At 41.6% G+C, this 20,489-nt stretch overlaps 1 protein-coding gene across 1 annotated transcript in view; it reads right to left on the minus strand.

The window, feature by feature from the left end:
* The window catches only part of KIF26B (kinesin family member 26B), a 421,406-nt gene that overhangs the window by 230,219 nt on the left and 170,698 nt on the right, over nt 1-20,489 (minus strand). Inside the window, exon 4 of the mRNA XM_054023876.1 lies at nt 13,787-13,953. Within this exon, the coding sequence (XP_053879851.1) occupies nt 13,787-13,953 (167 nt within the window). The remainder of the gene's footprint in view (nt 1-13,786; nt 13,954-20,489) is intronic.

The following is a 20,489-nucleotide window of genomic DNA, read 5'->3' on the forward strand; positions in this document are numbered from 1 at the left end:
AAATATAATAAATGATGCCCAGATAGCCAGTTAAAGATTTAAAAAAAAAATCTTTAGGGTTGTGTTTACTCCTTATTAAGAGTGTCCCACAGTCTATTAAACCAGTTGCTCATATGAGGAATATGGGGATTTGCCATTGGGCAGCAATAGAAAGTCTCACAGCTGTCAAAAGAAAATGGAGGGAATCAGTTTTTCTAATGGAAACATCGGTATCAACACTCAGAAGCACTGTGGACATAGTTACAGGGGAAAACTCAAAATCAGACTAGCTTGCATTTTGACCATTTCACTCATACATTTAGACATATTGTTCCTTTTATTGTTAATAAATATAGGTCTGATACTGTGGCAGGTGCAAAAATCAAGAATCACAGTCCCTTCAGGCGTTTCCCAAAAGCAGGCACAGCATGTTTCAATCCCACTCATATCTGACTAACATACCTGTCATGGATTGGAACTTTAATTTTGCTGCTCAATGGTCAATAAATCGTTCCTGGATAAATGTCTGTTACACTGTATAATAAATCATTTTCTAAATAAATTACTGTTAAAGGGACCCTGTGACTATGTTCAGCCCAGAAATACATATTCCTTACATTAAGGTAAATTCTGTGCATTCCTACGGGATTACTTTGATCCCTGGAACATGCAGAGGGGTTACCTTCCTTTAAGGAATGTATAATTTGGGGCCTAAACAGACTGCATGAGTACAGCATTATTATACTATCAGGATAAAAGAAACAAACAAAGGAGTAGTTTTTTTTTTTCCCCCCCATTTTGTGCCTTGCCCAGACTCACTTTGAAAATTCTATCTGGAAGGCAAGGACCATAATCTATTATTTTAATTTGTAAACAAATTCTAGTAATCTGCTGCCAATATACAATGTCCTAATTTAGCATGGAGTATCAAACTATTTGTTTATCTTTCTAGCAGGTAGCCAGGTTAAGTATCACAACTAGATTTTTGACTAGCACTTAAATTTGTATTCCTTTTCTTGAGTTATTGTTTAGTTATAGTTACTAATGGTGGGTGAACTTCAAAAGATTTCATGGTTACATTCAGATAAGCATCCAAAATTTTGGCTGCTTATCAGAACTTTGTGCAAAACTTGTTAGATGACAGCCTAGCTCTGTTCCCACGAAGTCAGTGATAAAACTCCCATTGATTTTAATGCGATCAGAGCTAGTCCAAGGCCTACATGGATTTTGAAAATTCCACCTGCCGAATCTGCAAACCTGGACTAGAAAGAGAGCAAGAAGGCTTCTTGTAGACACAGGCAGAAACCAGAATTTCCATCCTGTAGAAGATTTGGCATTTCCCAGTTTTTTATTTTTTTATTTATGGGTTAGTTTGTTTGTTCCAAATTGGAATGAAAAGTTAGAAATGCAAATTTTTTCATGGAATGGAAATTTTAGAAGAGTTACATTTTGGAGAAACTGAAATTGATTTTTTGGGGAAATTTCTGGTTAGCTCCAGGCTGGCTTTCAAGCTACCCAACTGCCTGGGGGGAGGAGGGGAGAGGGAGAAGAGACAGGCTTCCTGGAGAAATGTGTAGCCCATGTACCTGCCAGATAGGCAGCCTGGGGAGCTGGGCAGCTAGGAACTTATCAGATAGGTATCCCACAGAGTTGGACAATCCACTTCTCACTGAGAAGATAAAATTTGATATAATTGGCATTCCTGTAACCTGGTGGGATGATTTCCATGATTGGAATTTTAAAATCACGGGCTATATCCTGTTTAGGAAGACCAGAGCAGGTAAAAAATGGTCAGGGGGAGGTTACTTAGAAATGCAGGATCTTAAGTACACATGGATCAACGTGCTAACTAAATGCCCAGCAAGGGGACTGGTGGGGGTCTGTTAGAGACCACCGAGTCCAACCACAGAACAGGAGGAGTACTCCTTAAGCACCTATCTGTATTGTGTGCAAAAGAAAAAATTTGTTATGGGAGAACTCATGCAGCCAGTCGTAAAACATCATTAGATGATTTTCTAACACAAAAAGGAGTGCACCCAACAATGAGGTTACTCTATTTTGGACCTCATTCTGATGAATAAAGTTGAATTTATCACTGGACTTCGATTTGGCAGTTGCCTACAGACCAGTGTTTATGACCCGATTACATGCAATATGGGCAAACACAGGATAGGCCCAACCAGTAATACATATACTTAGTGCTTCAAAAAGGCAAGTTTCTCAAAGCTGAGGAAAATTATGAGTGAAGTTGATTGGGAGGAAAAAAATTAGACAGAAAAATGTGAATGAAAGGTGGGAGTTCTTTAAGAAGAGTCTATTAGATGCCAAAAAGCCATAATTCCCACAATCAAGAAAGAGGAAAACTTTGGCTAAAAGTCCATCTTGGTACACTGGCATAGTGAAGGCAGCCATTAGAAGTAAAAAAGCAATATATAACAAATGGCAACGGGCGGGGAGTGGGGGGGAGGCAGCGAATAGATAGCAACTGATGTACATTAAAGGTTAGGAAGTGCAGAAAATTGATAAGGGGAGTTAAAAACATCAGGGAAAATTCTATGACTGGCAGGGCTAAGGACAATAATAAGGAGGGGGAGAAGGGGTGTTTTTTTTTTAAGTATATATTAGAAACAAAAGAAATCTTATCTATGATAGAGACACATTGCTGGATGGAGATGGTAAAATTATAATGATGCAGAAAAGGAAGTATTTGGAAAGCAGGATGATTTATTCATAGCATATTAGGATGATGAAATATATTTTAGTCCATTAGTAGCTGAGGAGGAGGTTATATCATATCTACTAGGGGTGAATATTTTAAATTGACATGCCTGGATAACTTGCACCCAAGAGTCCTAAAGGAGTTGGCTGAGGAAATCTCTAGCCTACTAATGTTAGTTTTTAATAAATCTTGGAATACCAGGGAAATTCCACAAGACTGCTAATATTGTGCCAATATTCAAAAAGGGTAAGCAGGATGACCTGGGAACTTTAGGCGGGTTTTGCCCTGCCCAGCAAATGTCAAATAATGGAAAAACTGATACAGAATTCAACGGATAAAGAATACGAATATAATTAATATCAGTCAGCTTGGTTTGTAACCATGTCTTGTCAAACAAACCTGATTTTATTCTTTAATAAGATTACAAGTTTGGTGGATAAAGGTAACTGTGTAGGTTGTACATACATAGACTTTTTGTTCGGTGTTTGATTTAGTACACATAATGTTCTGATTAAAACATTAGCACTATAAAGTATCAATAGAGCACATATTAAATGGATTAAGAACTGGTTAACTGATAGACCTCAAAAAAGTAGTTGTCAACTGGGATTAATCAGTAAAGGGGAGTGTTACTAGTGGGGTTCCACAAGGATTGGTACAATGTCTGATTATTCAACACTCTCTTCAATGATATGGAAGTAAGTATAAAATTACTGTTGATTAAATTTGTGGACGATACTTTGGCGGAGTGGTAAATAATGAAGATGACTGGGCAGTTGTACAGAGCGATCTGGATCACTTCGTGAGCTGGGCCCAGTCAAACCAAAATGTGCATTTGCCTATATTAAAACAAAAGTTCTACATCTAGGAGCAAAGAACTGAGGCCATGGAAGAGCACCTCAACATAAGCTCCATATGCAAAGCTGTGGCGAAATGGGCTTATGCAATCCTCAGATGTATAAACAGGGGAGTAACGGAATAGGAGGAGCAGGTGATTTTACCTGTGTATATGGCATTAGTGAAAATTGATACAGGAATATTGCATATAGTTCTGGCGTCCACAATTTAAAACGGACATTGAAAAACTGGAAAGGGTGTAGAGAAGAGCCACACAAATTATTCGAGGGCTGGAAAGAGAGAGAGAGAGAGAGAGAGAGAGAGAGAGAGAGAGAGAGAGAGAGACTCAGGCGGTATGCATACTAGGAGCGCCTAACCAGCATAGGAATATTGGTATACTATACTGGCCAGATACTGCTTGTGTGGCTGCAGATATACCAGCAAAGCAGGACTTCATACTGATACTGTCAAACAACCGCAGGAGAGAACCAAGATATAAATGGCATCTACATTAGGGTCTTCTACTAGCACAGCTATGTCAACCAGGGATTGCAGCTCTGCACACCCCTGACCCTCATAACTATGCTGACAGAAGTCTGCAGTGTAGCTACAGTCCTCAATCTGTTCAGTTTATCTAAAAGAAGATTGGGAGGTGACTTGATTACAGCATATAAATACCTTCATAGGGAGGAAATACTGGGTACAAAAGGGCTCTCTAATCTAGTGGTATGCCTTTCTCCAAGAACCAATGGCTGGAAGCTAAAGCCAGACAAATTCAAACTGGCAATAAAGCACAAATGATTAACAGGGAGGGTGATCAACCCCGGAACAAACTACTAAGGGAAGTGGTGGATTCTTCATCTCTTCATGGTTTCAGACCAAGACTGGATGCCTTTCTGGGGGATGTGCTTTAGCCAAACAAGTTATTGGGCTCAATACAGGGTAAAAACGTGAAATATATAGCATGTGACATATAGGAGGTCAGACGAGAAGATCTCATGGCCTGTTCTGGGTTTAAACTCTACGAAACTATGAAGCCCAGGGAGGGAAGCATCCCAGAGCGCCTGGGAAGTCAGGGATCCTGGGGGCCAGTCAGCCCAGCATCCCACCAGAAGAGCACCTGGGCAGATCAGGGGACTTCAGAGCCAGGCAGCTGGTATCTCATGAGGTAGATAGCCTAGGGATCCTCGGGCACTGGGTAAATTGGCAGGAAACCAGGCAGGCAGTTTTTTGCTGGAATTATGATGCTCTCATGTAATGTTTCGATCCCATCAAATGGGAATTTCTTGGTTGTGTTTTTGTCTTCTACACTTCAATGCAAAGCATTTCAAACACTCAAAGGCTCACAGAATGTTGTAATCCCACACAATGAAATGGTGGGAAATGTGTGCATTTTCATCTATTTTCTCCCCCAGCTTCACACAGCTCTGCTTACCAGTCCTTCTGATGAGAAGAGAAGTTATTTCATTTTCATAGAATATGCCTACCCTCCCAAAGACACCATTCTTCACATTTTTCATGAAGTTCTTCTGTCGTTTCAGATCTCTTAATATTCCTTCTTTTCTAATTACTGCGCACAGGGGCTGGAATCTAGCCTCGAGAACTCTCCCAGAGGAGGAAGGTTAAGGAGAGTCTACAATGGCAAACAGCCAGCAGAACTAGCTTCTGCACCAGTCACCAGCCACTCCACAATACAGGGCATAGAGAGAGATTCTCAGTGCATGATGGGAAAGGAGGTGGGTGGGTGGAGTACAACTCCAGTAGACCAGTGAGTGTACAGCTGGGGTATGGTCACCTAAGGTCCATTGCCACCTTCCTTAAATTACAGCAGCCTCTAGGCTGCTTAAATTCATGTCAGAGCCAGGGTAGCAAGAATCAAGAAACTGCGACTGGCTCTCTGATGGCCACAAATACCCCACTCCTGCTGCATCAAGTGGGTCTCAGCACAGGAGACAGTCTGGCTCATAAGTACTCATTTTCAAAATTGGCCTCTAATGCTCCATGCCCAATGCCTGAGATTGAGATGCAGAGAACACACAACTCCCTCCTAAATCAAAAGGTACTACAGGTGCTCATCACCTCTGAAAAATCAGCCCCTAAATCCAAAACCCGAGGCACCCAAAATTAGAAGCCACTTTTAAAAATGTAACCCATAACTTTTCAGGCTGACTGAGATCATTGTGATTGCAGATCTCCCTGCTCGGGCTTTAAAGTAGAAATATCTGTGGAAATGATTTACAGAAGTTTTTAACTTGCTGCCAACACTCCCACTGACAGACCGTTTATGGGTTTTTAATCCCAGTAGTCCCATTTTTCACAGTGTGCGTGCAATGTGTTAAGGAGAGGAGAGTGCAAACACTGGCCGCATTTGTTAACATGTATTTCTTCAGATGCCCAAAATACAACCCACAATGTAACCGTTAGATATAGCTTGGTCAATGAATGAAAGAGAATTCTGTTAGGAACTGCATAGTTTGGAGAGCAAGAAACTAAAACATGTATTCATCTAAGCCTCAAAAAATAATTCCCCTCAACGCTGTTGAGGTTGGCACTTTCTTTTGACATTTGATACTTTTAAAGCCTTGTCTACACCAGGAAACTGAAACATTGCTTGAAATAGCTGTCAGCAACGGGTGCATCTAAACCAAGCCTCAAAACAGTTTAAAGAGGTACTGTCAACCTGAATGATCTGCAATTAGCCAATTTCAAAAAATTCGAGTCTCCAACAGCATACTCTTCAAATAGCACATACAGAATTGGATAAGGAGTTTATGCCGACCTTATGGAGTTTATACTCTGTCTTTTCCCAACAATGGAGAGTATGCTGCTGACCCAAAGTAAAATGAACAAACATACTCTGGCCCATTCTTTTTCCCCTTCCTTTCCACTCATATGCAGATGCCTGCTGCCAAGGCAACTCTCTCTTTGTTTCAGTTTCACCTTTGCTGCATTTGCTAGTGGCAAACACCCTCTTGCAGCATATGGGGAAGAGTATGCATGTGAGCTCCCCAAAGCACAGTATTACCAAACACAGGCATTCAAAATCCTGAGTCAGGAACCCCAAAATCATGGTGGTTGTCTTACAAGTCACAACATTTTAAAATTAACAAACACTGGGTTCTTTTTATTTCCCTTCTGGTTTTTGAGGTTTTAGGGTTCATATTTTCAGGCTTTTCTCTACAAGCAGGAAAGCTAGAAATATACTTTTCCCACCCCCTTCAGGGAAAGCTGCAATTCTCACATAATCACATTGCAGCTTTAAGAAAAACTACCAAATGTCATGAAGCTTGTCATAAAATCACGAGAGTTGACAACGCTAAAAGCAGAGCAGGAGTATCATCATCATTTGTGTGTCTAACAAATACACTCAGTACTAGTGCTCAGAATGAAGATGACCTTCTGAGCTGTAACTAGCTCAAGTGCCCGTGATTTTTGAATAACAGCTCAATGGATAAAGCAACAGAGGGTCCTGTGGCACCTTTAAGACTAACAGAAGTATTGGGAGCATAAGCTTTCGTGGGTAAGAACCTCACTTCTTCAGATGCAATACTTCTGTTAGTCTTAAAGGTGCCACAGGACCCTCTGTTGCTTTTTACAGATTCAGACTAACATGGCTACCCCTCTGATAGCTCAATGGATATTTTAAGAGGGGCTCGTCAAATATTTCCTCCCTTAAGCTCCATATACCCTATGTAAAATGTAGCCATACAGAATGGGAATGGAGTTCAATAGCAGAAGGGAAATTGTTCCAACTTCCCCTTCGATGTGGTGGCAGAAGTTTAAGGTGGCTTTCCCCATTAGCCCCTTTCAGCACACCACTACATCTGTTCCTCTCCAACCTGTCAAACCAGAGAGCCACGCAGAGTGCATGTGAGAGAAAGGGTTACGAACAGTTTTTTCCAAGAGAGGAGGCAGCTGTAACTAGAGCACGTTCCATGCTGAGTAGCTGCACGTCTGTTACGTGTGAAGCTAGGGGGTTTATTATTGTTTCCTCTCAAAATAATAAATATTTAAAAATCTGAACATCTCAGTATCTTAACTGAAAAACATTTCCTGATGCATCTGTGAGTGCAGTGGTGTGTGGCCTCTGCCTGTTCCTCAAACCTTGGAAAGGCATAGAAAATGATCCCCAGGGCACATTTTCAGGCCACTTTCAAGAGTCCCTGCTCTCCGGGCAGGCTCAAATAATCAGAATACAGTGATATCAGGTTTCAGTATGAGCTTGCTATTGCTCAAGACACTATTATATTTCCTGGCCGTGACAGAAAACAACCTTTACAACCATAAAAACAGCTAAACAGTTACAGGTTTTCACATCTCAAGAGAAACTGGCATTCATGCTTTTACTCTCCTCCTGAAAAGCCAGGAGGGTCGGTCCCTCTCACAAGAGCAACCCACCCAGTGTAAATACCGAAAATGAGGAGCTGGATCGGGACACTGGTAACAGACCAACGTTAGGAGGACCACTGGAAGATTTTGGTACCATCCCTCACCGCTACCATCCTTGCTGTTCCCTTAATATTTTGAATGATTAACAAGGTTGCCTACAGCTCTACATGTAAAGCTTGGATATATAATGCAGAGCAGGGAAGGCCAGATGATCATATAAAGCCTTCTGTCTGAAGGAGAACAAAGATTAGTCCCAGAAATCCCCCCCCCCCAATCATAGGCCCAGCTCAATTCCCATAGAAGTCAATGGGTGACAGAAGGGCTAGGGAGGTTGGTCCTAACAGATTGGTCTTGCTTGGTTCTTACTGATGCTTAACTCTGTCATGCTCCTTTGGCCTGCTGGAAACGCCACGAAGAGACCAGGGAGGCCAACACTAGGAGGTGGTTTTCCTTCTGCTTGTTTTTGAGGAGGCAGCCATGGCATGTTCTGCTGCCACAGTTGGTGTTGACATTGCCCAGTAGGAGGTTGGTGCTAACCCCATCTTTCAACCCACCATGCATGGGCCACATGTGAGATGCAGCGTGTGATAAAGACCCAAAATCAGTGACCAAAAACCAGCATTATTCATGCAGGAAATCTAAAATGCTGTGGGATTGATTCTTTTAGTGTAAACAACTCTTCCTAGAACCTCCGTTTCATTAAACGTTATTTACATCACAAGTGAAGTAACAGTAAGTAGTGAAGAGACACCTAATTTGCATGGAACACAGGTAACTTTGAGATTGCTGTCCCTTAAAATGAAGGATGTTTGGTGCTAGCAGCTGAATAGTACCTCTGACTGAATTCAGCCCCTTGACCAAGACTATTGTTTGGAATGCGTTATTTATATCTGCATTATCTGTCTGGTATTTCCTGAGTTTGCCAGCACAGTACTTTTGGCAATTTTCACTTTTCATTACTATAGAATATTCACAAACTCGCCCGTGGCAATTTTGGATCTAACATGAGCACTGGAATAGCTGTTGCTGTAGTACCTTGGCAAGTGACAATTCATGGCAGATGTGGGTTTTGGCCTTTAAACTGGCTTGGAGACCTGTCAATCAAATATACATTAAACATGACAGTCACATATTGAGATGACTGACAGGTCTCCAGGCTTGTAGAAGGCCAAGAGTCATTGCAGTCTTCAGAGGAGTCCCCAAGGCTAGAAGTTGGTCCTGGGCTAAAGTTAGTGAATATCACTGTCATAATAAGTGCTGCTTAAGACGATCAGAAAAGGTAAGAGCTCAGCTGTTCTCAGCCTGCTCCAATGCTGCTACAGTTTGTTTCTACCTGAATTTCAAGAAACTTCACAGTCAAAAGTTCTTAACCTGGTATGTGCTTCATCCTAAAGCATTTCAGTCATTTGTTTCACCTCCAAAGGGATGAATTTTTACATCCAAGTATCCCTTGAGAGACTGTCACATTCCAGCGTGCAATCCAGACTAGTGAGCAGTTGTGTCACCATGTGACCTGTAACCTTGGGTGCCTCACAATGCTTTGCTGTTGTAACTTCCAACCTGGGCTGCTCACAAACAACTTGTAGATCACACCCTGAGCATCTGTGTATAGCTGCAGTGCTGGTCTTGAAACAATGACGCCAGCAGCCTGTCAACAACACGCCAGCCACACTGTGGCTTCCACCAGCCTTGGTTACTAGTTGCAGGGTGACCCAACGCATGGCCAGTCCCGAATTTTCCCCAAAACATGTGGTCTACACTGTCCAGCCCTCTTCTGCACAGTTCAGATATTCTAGGTCTGTTACCCTTGAAAGGGGGTCAATATTCAACAGCCTCCTACTTTAACTGGAGTTACCAAACAGGTCAGTTTAATCAGAACTGATCCAATGTTGTGCTTAAAGAATAAAACAAGTTTATTTAACTACAAAGAAATAGATTTTAAGTGAGTACAACTACAGGGTATTAAAGTCAGAAATGGTTACAGGAGAAATAAAGATACGACACCTTCTAGTAGTTAAAAATTAAACTAGACTCGGTTCAAGGAAAAATCCTCACCACATATTCCCAGCAACAGGGCTGGCCAAATTCTCCAGCCAGGATTCTCCCCCCGCCCACCATTCCAAAATCAAAGGGCTGGTTCCTTTGTCGTCTTAGGTGAAAGAGGGGGAAAGAGAGAAGGGAGAGAGAGAGAGAGAGAGAAAGACTCTCTGAGGTGTTTTTGTCCCTCTCTTTTGTAGTCCAGTCAACCCTTTGAAATGCACTTTCCTGAGAGTTGCCCCAAGATAAAGTTCCTTCCCACTGTGAGGACAGACATGGAGTCTCGTGGTGAAAGAGGTTCCATGTTGTTGTTTGCTAGGTTTACCTCCTTCACTGACTTGTCTGGTAAACACATTTCAGTCATGATTTCAGCTTCCATTCATAACTTTACATATAAATATTGCTATGTACATTTCACCAGGATATTATTGATCAGTGAGCTATTCGTTTTCAAATGATACCTCACAAGGCACATGCTGTACAAAGATTATTACAATATTACAATAGTAGGGTGTGAATATGGGGTGCATTCAGTCACAGATGTGTTTTACCTATTCGGAGTAAATACAATAAGTCATTATTTAGATTATAAAAAAAGCAGCTTCTACAGAGCTCCTTTACTCTCCAGACTCAAGTTAGGAAATTGACCAAGCAGTTCTTGGAGTTACTGTTGTCTGTACAGTAACATATGTTAAATCAACTGACCACGGTAGAGAATTACTGCTCTGTCCAGGCACCATCTTTAAACAAGAAATAGAAGGCTTGGCATTTTGGCTCCTTCATGTCATCACGCTGCAGCACACCAGTGGGTCTGATTTTCCACTACCATACCCCTTCTAATCATTTACCCCTGTGCAAAGTGTAGGGAAGAAGTAAAATGCTATCATTCTAATGGTCGCTTCATAGACCCATCCAGGTGTAAATGACCACACCATGTGCAAGGCAGGGGAAAATCAGGCCCCTACACTCTGAAAACATGAGCTGTGAATTCCCTTCATTATAAGTAAAGCAAAGTGTGCTTGATTTAGGTTGAGGTCTTAGCCATCATTCCATAGGATACAACCGGAAGCCCAGAACAGGACTGCTTTATGGTGTGAAGATATTATGTCTTTATATAGCACCCAAATATGGGTCTGCTTATGTCAAGCAAAGTGCGCTTTTTTAAAAATAAGGAGCCAACACACAGATGTGACATCTCTGTGATTTCTGGCTTACAAGCAGATCCTATCCAAAAGTTCACATCATGAACTGGAGACTAGCAAGAACTTTCCACTGGCTCCACTTTAAAGGCTACGATTTGCACTATGGGTTTTGAATGGGTTTCATTCATTTCCTGCATTTCAGTGAAATTTACTTGGAGAAAATAAATCCTCTCTACATGAACAGACAGTGAACATTTAGCAAATGGGGCAAATCATCTTCATAAATCTACTTAAGTCAGTCCTACTAAAATAATTGCTGATCCAAATCTGCACTCCAGTTGGATATTACCATGCAAGAAGGCTCGGTAAATCTCGCTGAAATTGCCTTTGATTAAGTAGAAATGACAGCAAAGCAGGACCACTGTCACCCTGCCATGCTCAACTTTGCAGCACCACATTTATAATGGGAAAGTGGAAGAGCTTTCCCAGTTCTGAGGTAAATGCAGTCTGCAACAGTTCCTATTAAATGCTGTTTTTTAATCCAACCTTTGTCATAAATGAAATGTATTGAGTGACATTGGCTCAATATGTACAGCCCTCATGATGGGAAGGAACAAATCAAGTAAAAGGAATTTCTTTTTCCATCTCCAGTGTTTTCAAAGTTCAGAAACCTGAAATATTTTTCCCCTTAAAAAGAAAGATCCATATGGCATTAATAATAGCTGGACCTCCAGGGGGTTCAAAGGGTTCAGAAGTTCAGTTTAGATACTCATCGTACGTTCACTCAAACGTTTGAGATTCAGACGTCTCACAAGAAGTGACTATAGCTATGTTGGAAGGAATGTATTAATCCTATTTCATCTTACCCCATAGTATTTCACTACTTGTGTATCTGTTCCCAAATAAGTCCACTAGTTACAGAAGTGCATTAAAATAGAACACACACAAAATCAAAGCTTTTTTGAACTTCCATAGCAGTTTGGTTTTTGGTTTGCGTTATGAGTGAAGGTTCAAGCGAGCTCTTATTTTATCCAAATGTATTCAACCGTCCCTGAATGAAACACACTTCAAAACTAAGGGACAAAATCATCCATGATGCAACTCTTCAGTAGGGTGACCAGATGTCCTGATTTTATAGGGACAGTCAGGATTTTTGGGTCTTTTTCTTATATAGGCTCCTATTACCTCCCCACCCCCTGTCCCAATTTTTCACACTTGCTGTCTGGTCACCCTTCTCTTAAGACTTCAATGTAATAACATCAAAGATTCATTTGGCCCAAAAATCTACTGTTCTATCAATAGGAGTTTTAGGTTTCCAAAAATCTTGCCACTCCTGATGATGGGCCTGGAACCTTTTCATTTAAGAGCTTGTTTGCCTATTTATTAAGCAATTCTTGTTAACAATTCACTAGAGATGGTTGGAAGATTTTTGTTGTTGTTGTTGGAGCCAAAATATTTCACAGAAATATATCCACTTCTACTAAATTTTCAAATGCGAAGATTTCTGAGGTCTAGCATGGACTTGCTGGTCAATTCCAGAGAGAAAGGCAGACAAACAACAATTTGAATCAGAAACCTGATTTTTCTGATCTGAAAATGAACATTTTGACACAATTGCATTTTCCTAAAATGTTTCCAAAGGTTTCATTTTCTTTCCAATGTGGAACAAAAACAAATTTCAAACCTAAAAAGCTGCCATGAAACAGAATTGTTGTTCTCCAGCCAGCTCTACAATTCATTTCAGTAAATTGCTTGGTTATTGTGTTTTCCCCTATTCAGGAAACTTCTGCAAAAAATTTTTAAAAAGTCCAAAGTGTAACTCCAAAGTAGTAGTATTATAGTGTTTTAAAAGACCCAATATCCGAAAGCACTTTACAAAAGTGAGCAAATATTATTTATCCCCATTTTACAGAAGAGGAAACTGAAGTACAGACAGGTTAAACACAGACATGCAGAAAGTCTGTGGCAGACATAGGACTAGACCCCAGGTCTCCTGACTCCATAGGTATACTTTGGGCAATAGATCATACTGCCTGTTAAGAAGAGTCTCTCTGTTGAAAAGAGTGGGTACTTAGAGTTGGCAACACAAATTTCAGCTGTGGCTAAATACAGATATGTTTAAAACTTTTGTAAGACATTTAATAAATGGAGGACCAGATCCTCTCCGAGGGTAAGTCAACAGAGTCAATGGAGCCATGCTGATTTACCCCAGCTTAGGATCTGGCCCTAAATGTTTTTTAAATGTTTAATCCAGCATCCATTTCCTTTGGCAAAATGTGGAAATAACTATATGTATAGATCACATTGGCAACATACATCAATATTTGCTATTCCCAACCATCCTATGGTACACTGCTAAGATCCTTCTATTCCAGCAGGCCACCCACGTTCACACAGGCCATTTTGGTCACTCAGATTATATGGTCCAATACAAACAGGGAGGAATGTAGTAATCCTATTTCATCTTTTAACAAATAAGTGTTCATACGCAATAGTACGTGAGGCACATACAAAAACCTACTGTACAGCCTGAATCCCAATTATGCAGCTCAGAACTCCAGTGCAGAAGGGTACCCAAATCATCCCTTTTCTGTTGCATTTACACCTGCCCTTTCAACAACCTAAGCTGGATTGAGGCATTCCAAATCGCCGTGGAAGAGAACAGGTGAAAAGTCTCTCTTACCTGGCAAAAAAAGAGGCCGCCACTGAGGTGCCCGTTGATGTTTCGCTGGCGACATAGGTGCTCTGGGAACCAGGGAAGCTGTACAAGGAGGGTTTATCTGCATTGTAGCGGTTCAGCACTGCTTCAGTCAGTCCCTCTCGTCCGGTCTCCGTCATCAGCTGGGAGATCTGAGGACAGAAAGACAGAGAAGGCTCATTAGATGTAGCCTGCTGCCTCACTCCTCTGCAATGTGATCTAACTTTTTTGGGGGGGGCGAGAGGGATGGAAGAGGAGTGGTACATGCGCCACACTTTTGCGGCTCAGTGAATGAGCTTATTGCTTCCATGGTGCTATTTGGCAGCATTCTGTCTCAGTCCTCACCTCATTTTCATTAAAAGTAATGTGATAAAAGATTACCCCCTGACATTGTATGTTTCAATTATGTCTGTGGTCTTCCTTCCATTTGGAGGGGAAGTGGAAACCATTATCCTTGCTCAGTTTCAGCACAGCAGGGCACAACGACATTAGCCAATGCTTATTTATTAGCGAAAACAACCACAAAGATCAGCGAGTACTGTACTGGTACTGAGAACCTACATTTTATTCAGGGCAAATGTGAACTGGATGATGGGCGAATATTAGAACTGTAACAAGATATTTATTATTAAAGAAAACATACATCTGCATTTGTTAAAGAAACCAGCACTAGTGTATCAAGTATTTCCGGTGACATTTCTTTTTACAACAGCCCAAACAATCTGAGAAGTGAAGGAAAGTGTCATTCGGGGTCCAAGTGGACTATTTATTAGTTCTCTTGGAACCCAATGTTATAGCCACGCAGTCTAATTCTCATTGATTTTCCTAGAGGGTTTTCAATACCATTGGATTTCTCTCTCCTGATGCCCTACTATAGTAATCGTTTTCTCCTGTTAGCATTATGTCCTGTACCATGTAAATGGAAAGCCTATCAAGGCAAATGAGGAAATTTTGTCCAGTAAAATCTCCATCCAATTAAAACCTCTTGGGGTTGAGTGTTGATGTCTGTAACCGTGCAGAGGACAAAAAGCAAATTTTTTCTAGGTGCCAGGAAGAACAGATGCTGTTTGACTAGGACCTGATCCAGCTCCCACTAAAATCAATTGAAAGACTCCCTTGGACTTCAATGGAATCTGAGTCAGGCCCTTACAGAGCAGCCCAGCACAACTGTGATTATTTTTCATTTTAAGTTTCTAGCCAGAAATTCTGCTTTTGCTTTGACCTATGTCAGTACTTCATAATCCTGTATTGTACCTCATACACTCCTAGTCCTTAACAAATTCCCTTCTCTTCATCTCTTCATTCCTTGTGGCACACACAATCACAGTTTTTGCATACCTATCTGAGTGCACCTCTGCACTGCTAGATCCCTGCCAAATAATAGTTTAAATAGTCCCCCCCAAACTATTGCTAGCAACTGGTTTCCTCTATGGTAGAGCTTCTTCCTTCCACAAAAGGTTTTCTAGTGTCCAATGTCCATCTATTCTATTCTGCTCTGGTTCTTATGCCACCCTCGTCGCCATAGTATCTTAGTGTCTTCTAGAAGTGCATTAAGCAATGTGACTAGAAATTATCCAGTGCAGTCCTATCTTTCTCCCTGGGTGGAAGGGAGGGGGAGAATTATGTGAGGGATTTTTAAATATGTATTTTATGTTTGTGGTGCTATGTATTTTAATTACTGAAGGTGAGACTGACATGTGCTTTGCACTTGGAAAGGAAAATCTGAGGTTTGTGGTAGTTCTTAGATCCTGCAAAAGCTCATTCTAGTGTCTGGGACTGGCCCCTTATAAAATTGTTCCTTGCACAAACAAGCTTTATCCTTAGGGTGGATGATTCCATTGTGCCTGAGAAGATGGACCTCATCCCTCAACTTTAGGCCTTCTTTTTAGACATTTTTGGCCCAGCCTTGAAGATAAGGATCTTGAGTTTGACTTTATATTCCAATGGGAGCCAGTGTAGACAGCAGAGGTTGTGCTGCAATATCTTCTCATCCACATATTGGACCCCCTCACCCCCACCCCGTCTTGCTGATCTAGTGCATGGAATGAATAGCACTCTCAGAAGGCTATTGCTGGAGCCTTAGATTTAAATTTTTATACTACTATTACTACTACATCATAGTTTTAATCTGGCTTCCAGGATGTCTCCTGCATTTCTACCATGCACTATAACCAAACAGGACTCTCCAGCGTGCTACAAAGCGATAAAGTGTCTGCCTGCCTTGTGACATCTAAAACTGTTCCACACAATAGTCAATCAGCCCATGCTTCTCCCAGCCCTCACAAACCCAGCTAGGCAATGAGTGAGTTCCTCACCCAATTATTCAACAGAACTAGGCTGTCATCTGCTGGAGTGATCATCAGCGGAGGATGGGAGTACACATCTAAGCCTAACCTTCTCTTGCATCCTCCACCCCACATACCTAAACTCAGGGAGACTGCCATTAATCAACAGTCAAGGCCAACAAGAAATATGGGGCTGGTATATCCTCCCATAGGAACTATGGAGTCGATGAAAGATAAGAAGTGGATGAGTTGACTTATCTTAGTTGCAATTTGAAATTGTAGTTTCTCCACATACTTCCATGAGCCAGATAAGGATTTCCACAGCTTGTGAAACATATTTGTTTTAGCCGCAACAGATCTCTAAAAGAGCAGGACGGTGTGGCTGACAAGATGCACTTGTAGCCAACTGTGCCACAAATATTGATTCTACTGTCTCAAAAATTGTGACAGCCAGAAAATATCCTTCACCTCATCTGTAGATAAACTGCAGCTAAACAGTCTCCACACTTGTGGAGACACTAAGGCCTTGGCTACACTGGCAATTCACAGCGCTGCACTTGCTGCGCTCAGGGGTGTGAAAAAACACACACCCCTGAGCGCAGCGAGTGCAGCGCTGTAAAGCGCAGTGTAATCAGTGCCTGCAGCGCTGCACGCTCACTCGCAGCACTGCAAGCTATTCCCCTCGGAGAGGTGGAGTACTTGCAGCGCTGCGCTGGTGGCGCGACTATACTCACGCTTCACAGCGCTGCCGCGGCAGCGCTGTGAATCCGCGGGTGCAGCCAAGGCCTAAGAGTAGGAAGGTCATGGATGTACATGAATGCAGAGCTGTGAGCATTAACTGCACAACAAAAATGTTAGAAATAAAAAATATCAAACCGATTCTGGATGCTTTCTGGAGGGTATTACCTCATGCCTCTTCAAAATCTGATTGGACATTTTGTATACTGGCTTCAATCCATTTTTAAAAACAGGGAAGGGAGCCCATGTTCCTCAGACCAGGACTAAAAAATGCTCAAATACTCACTGGGTAGATATAAGGTGACTTTGAAAAGACATAAAAAGAGAATGTTCCCCCGCGCGCTCACACACACACACACACACACACACACACAATCAGCAAGTAGCACGTTTGTGCCTTTTAATACATGAAAACAAAGGTCTTAAACAGCCACTACTTATCAGGTCACTTTTTCTTACACTAAAATATTGATCAAAGAGATTCAACAAGAACCTGGAAATAACAAATATATTAAATCTGAGTTTCTGGGATACCATAATATGTAGGGAATGGATAGAGAAGACAAATACAGTTGAATTGAGGAGATGAATATCCTTTTGTGAAGTACAAAGATGTTTTGTTTATGCATAAGTGTACACTAATACCATTTTTCAGGATTTTCAGTAAAGCTTTTTGTAACACTGTACCAGTATACTACTACTACTACCACCACTTAGTTCTTATGTAGCATTTTTCATCAGTAGATCTCAAAGCACTACACAAAGGAGTATCATTATACTGAGTTTACAGATGGGGGAAACTGAGGTACGGGAATGGAATTGATTTGCCCAAGTTCACCCAGGTTGCCATTTGCAGAGGCAGGAACAAAACATGTCTCCCGAGTCCCAGTCCAGTGCTTTATCCATGCTAAAAGGTTGGTACTGCTGTTCAAATGTGCATATGTGAAACATCTGTGTAATGATTACCACCATATTCTGCAGGACAGGCAGTGGCTAACAGATCTCCTTCCTTTATCCGCACACACCCCTCATATCAATTGTTGCACAAACCAGTAAACGGCTGGTGATATTTATACATCTGTCAAGAGCAGGCATTCTACACCTCTACCCCGATATAACGCGACCCGATATAACATGAATTCGGATATAACGCAGTAAAGCTGCGCTCCAGGGGAGTGGGGCTGCGCACTCCGGTGGATCAAAGCAAGTTCGATATAACGCGGTTTCACCTACAATGCAGTAAGATTTTTTGGCTCGTGAAGACAGCATTATATCGGGGTAGAGGTGTATTTCTAGTGTAGAAGTTTGCTAATCCCAGCTCCACCCACCTACCCACCAGAAACTGGAGAGCAAACTCTAGAACACCAGGCCAGATTCTGAGTTATGCCTCTCAGAATATACAGCACAAGGGTGGTGAAGGGCCAAGGTGGTTTCATGCCACTTTTGAGCCCCCTAAATTTTGGATCTTGCTGGGGATGTACATGGCCCCCCCAGTGTAAGTCCAAGCACTTCTTGAGGGGCTTGAATTTATGGTGCCACCCCACAGCTGCCTACATGCCATTCCACGGTGAGCACCCATCCTCCCCCGACACTCAGGAGTATGGCTGCCTATATGCCACCCACAGGATCACTCTGTACCCAGGAAGCTGCTAGCTTGGGGAATTGGGCTTTCTGGCCCCTTTATACCACAGGAGCTGTGAAAAGGGGCTAGAGTCCAGCGGAGAATCCGGGCTGCTGTGTCTGGATCAGGAGACCAATCTTGACAACCCTCACTCATTCCCACTGATGTCAAGGTGACTATTCATGAGAGGAAGGGCACGGGTAATTCAGATCTGGGAATCTATAAACAACTGATTCAAAGCTAACGTTATTGCATTTTCCTCTTTATTGGACCTGGCTACAGTGGTAAGTGGAAGGAATCCCACATGACTCTCGTCAAAATTATTGTATCAAACAGAGCGAGTTGCAGCTTTCCTGCCCGCTGTTGCACTTCATTCTCTTCTTAAGATGGTGCTAATTTATCCCTGCCAAGTCTGACATTCATATATGGGACTTGAGAGAGAGAGAAAGAGAGAGAGAGAAGAAAATAGTTTGCCTTTAGAACATGAGGTGTCAGATATTTAAAAAACAAAAATTCACAGGGCAGACACCTGCAGTAACGCTTCCAGCATTTTCTTTCCCTCATACCCGAAGTTAAATCCTGTGATCTAGCATCAACACAATCAGTCTATTTTTCAGGAATAAAGTATCGAAGTATGCCCAGCAAGTGACCCTAATATACATTAGGCTGTTCAGTGATGTTGCCATCCAACCCCCCAGCTATAGACTGGTTATGAAAAAGCATTATGGATTAAAAGACCTGAATAGATTTTCCCATTCTCTCACCTCTCTCCTCTGCGAATACATGCATTCCTTGTACCCATGGTTTAACACAAGTCAATAGGACACATTTTGAGAAAGTCTTTTGTTAAAATATTGGCAGCACACCACTTCCTCGATCAGCAGCAAAAGACAAAGCATGGAACAATGCAAGCTTTCATGCTACAACAAAAGCTTCTGAGTGTACGTGGGACAAAACATATGTCGCTCCTCAAGACCCATTTGTTGTTCTGTTATAAAAATGAGACACTTCCCTCCACCTCCTTTTTTGCCACATCCTCAGAGTGTACAGCAATGGCTGGTGATAGATCATGATTTAAATTCTCTACTTTAGGAGAAAAAAACATGGTCTTGTAGTTTAACCACAGAACTTGATGTTAGCCAGACAGGGTTCTATCCCTACCTCCTATTAACTAAACCTCAGGGCATCTAAGTTTCTCCATTTGTAGAATGGGGTTAATAGTATTTACATAGTAGGGTGCAATTCATTAATGTTTGTAAAGGATTCAGTTGAGCTCTTCAGCTGGAAGGTGCTGCAGAAAAGTAAACTATTATTACTTGTGTCATGGCTGAAGCTTGCCTTGCTTTGGAGGGAAGCAGAACATTTGGGGGCCACCATTAAATCTAGTTAAATTCAGCAACTACTTAACAAATTAGATGCACAGACTACCAGTGTCTGAGATACTGAATTTAAGCTAAAAACCTGTTACTGAAGGCTATTTGACACAATCTGCAGTATTCAGTGATAGATCCTTCTAATCATGGAAGAGATAAGATTGCTAGCCACAGGAAGATGATAATAGAAATCTCTCGCTCTCGCTCTCTCTCTCACACACACACACACACACACACACACACACACACACACTTTTCCTGCGCAATCTATTATTTCTTTCAAAACAGCATAGAGGTTTCCATCCAATATTAAACCTTAAGGAAATGCCTGTCTGGCTTAGCATTTCAGAAAGAAAGAAATTCTTCTTCTAAAAGAGATCACTCTAAAAGATGACTAGATAACGAGGTTATATTTAAAGGACACCTTACCCAAACTCCCTATACACCACGAGCATCAAACTTCCTTCCAAAATATTTATAATAGCCTTACTTTTGTTTTGTTATCTCCATCATGTTTCATAAAAGTAATGAAAAGCAATCACAGCATGTATCATCTACTATAAAAGCCCAAGGCAGTATTTTTAGGTGAAACACAATAAAATCAGACTTTTGGTTTCCCTCAAATCTTTTGGGAGTGAAACTTGGTTTCTGATCACATCTTTATTGATACT

This window comes from Malaclemys terrapin, chromosome 3, assembly GCF_027887155.1.
Source record: "Malaclemys terrapin pileata isolate rMalTer1 chromosome 3, rMalTer1.hap1, whole genome shotgun sequence".
Lineage (NCBI taxonomy): Eukaryota > Metazoa > Chordata > Testudines > Emydidae > Malaclemys > Malaclemys terrapin.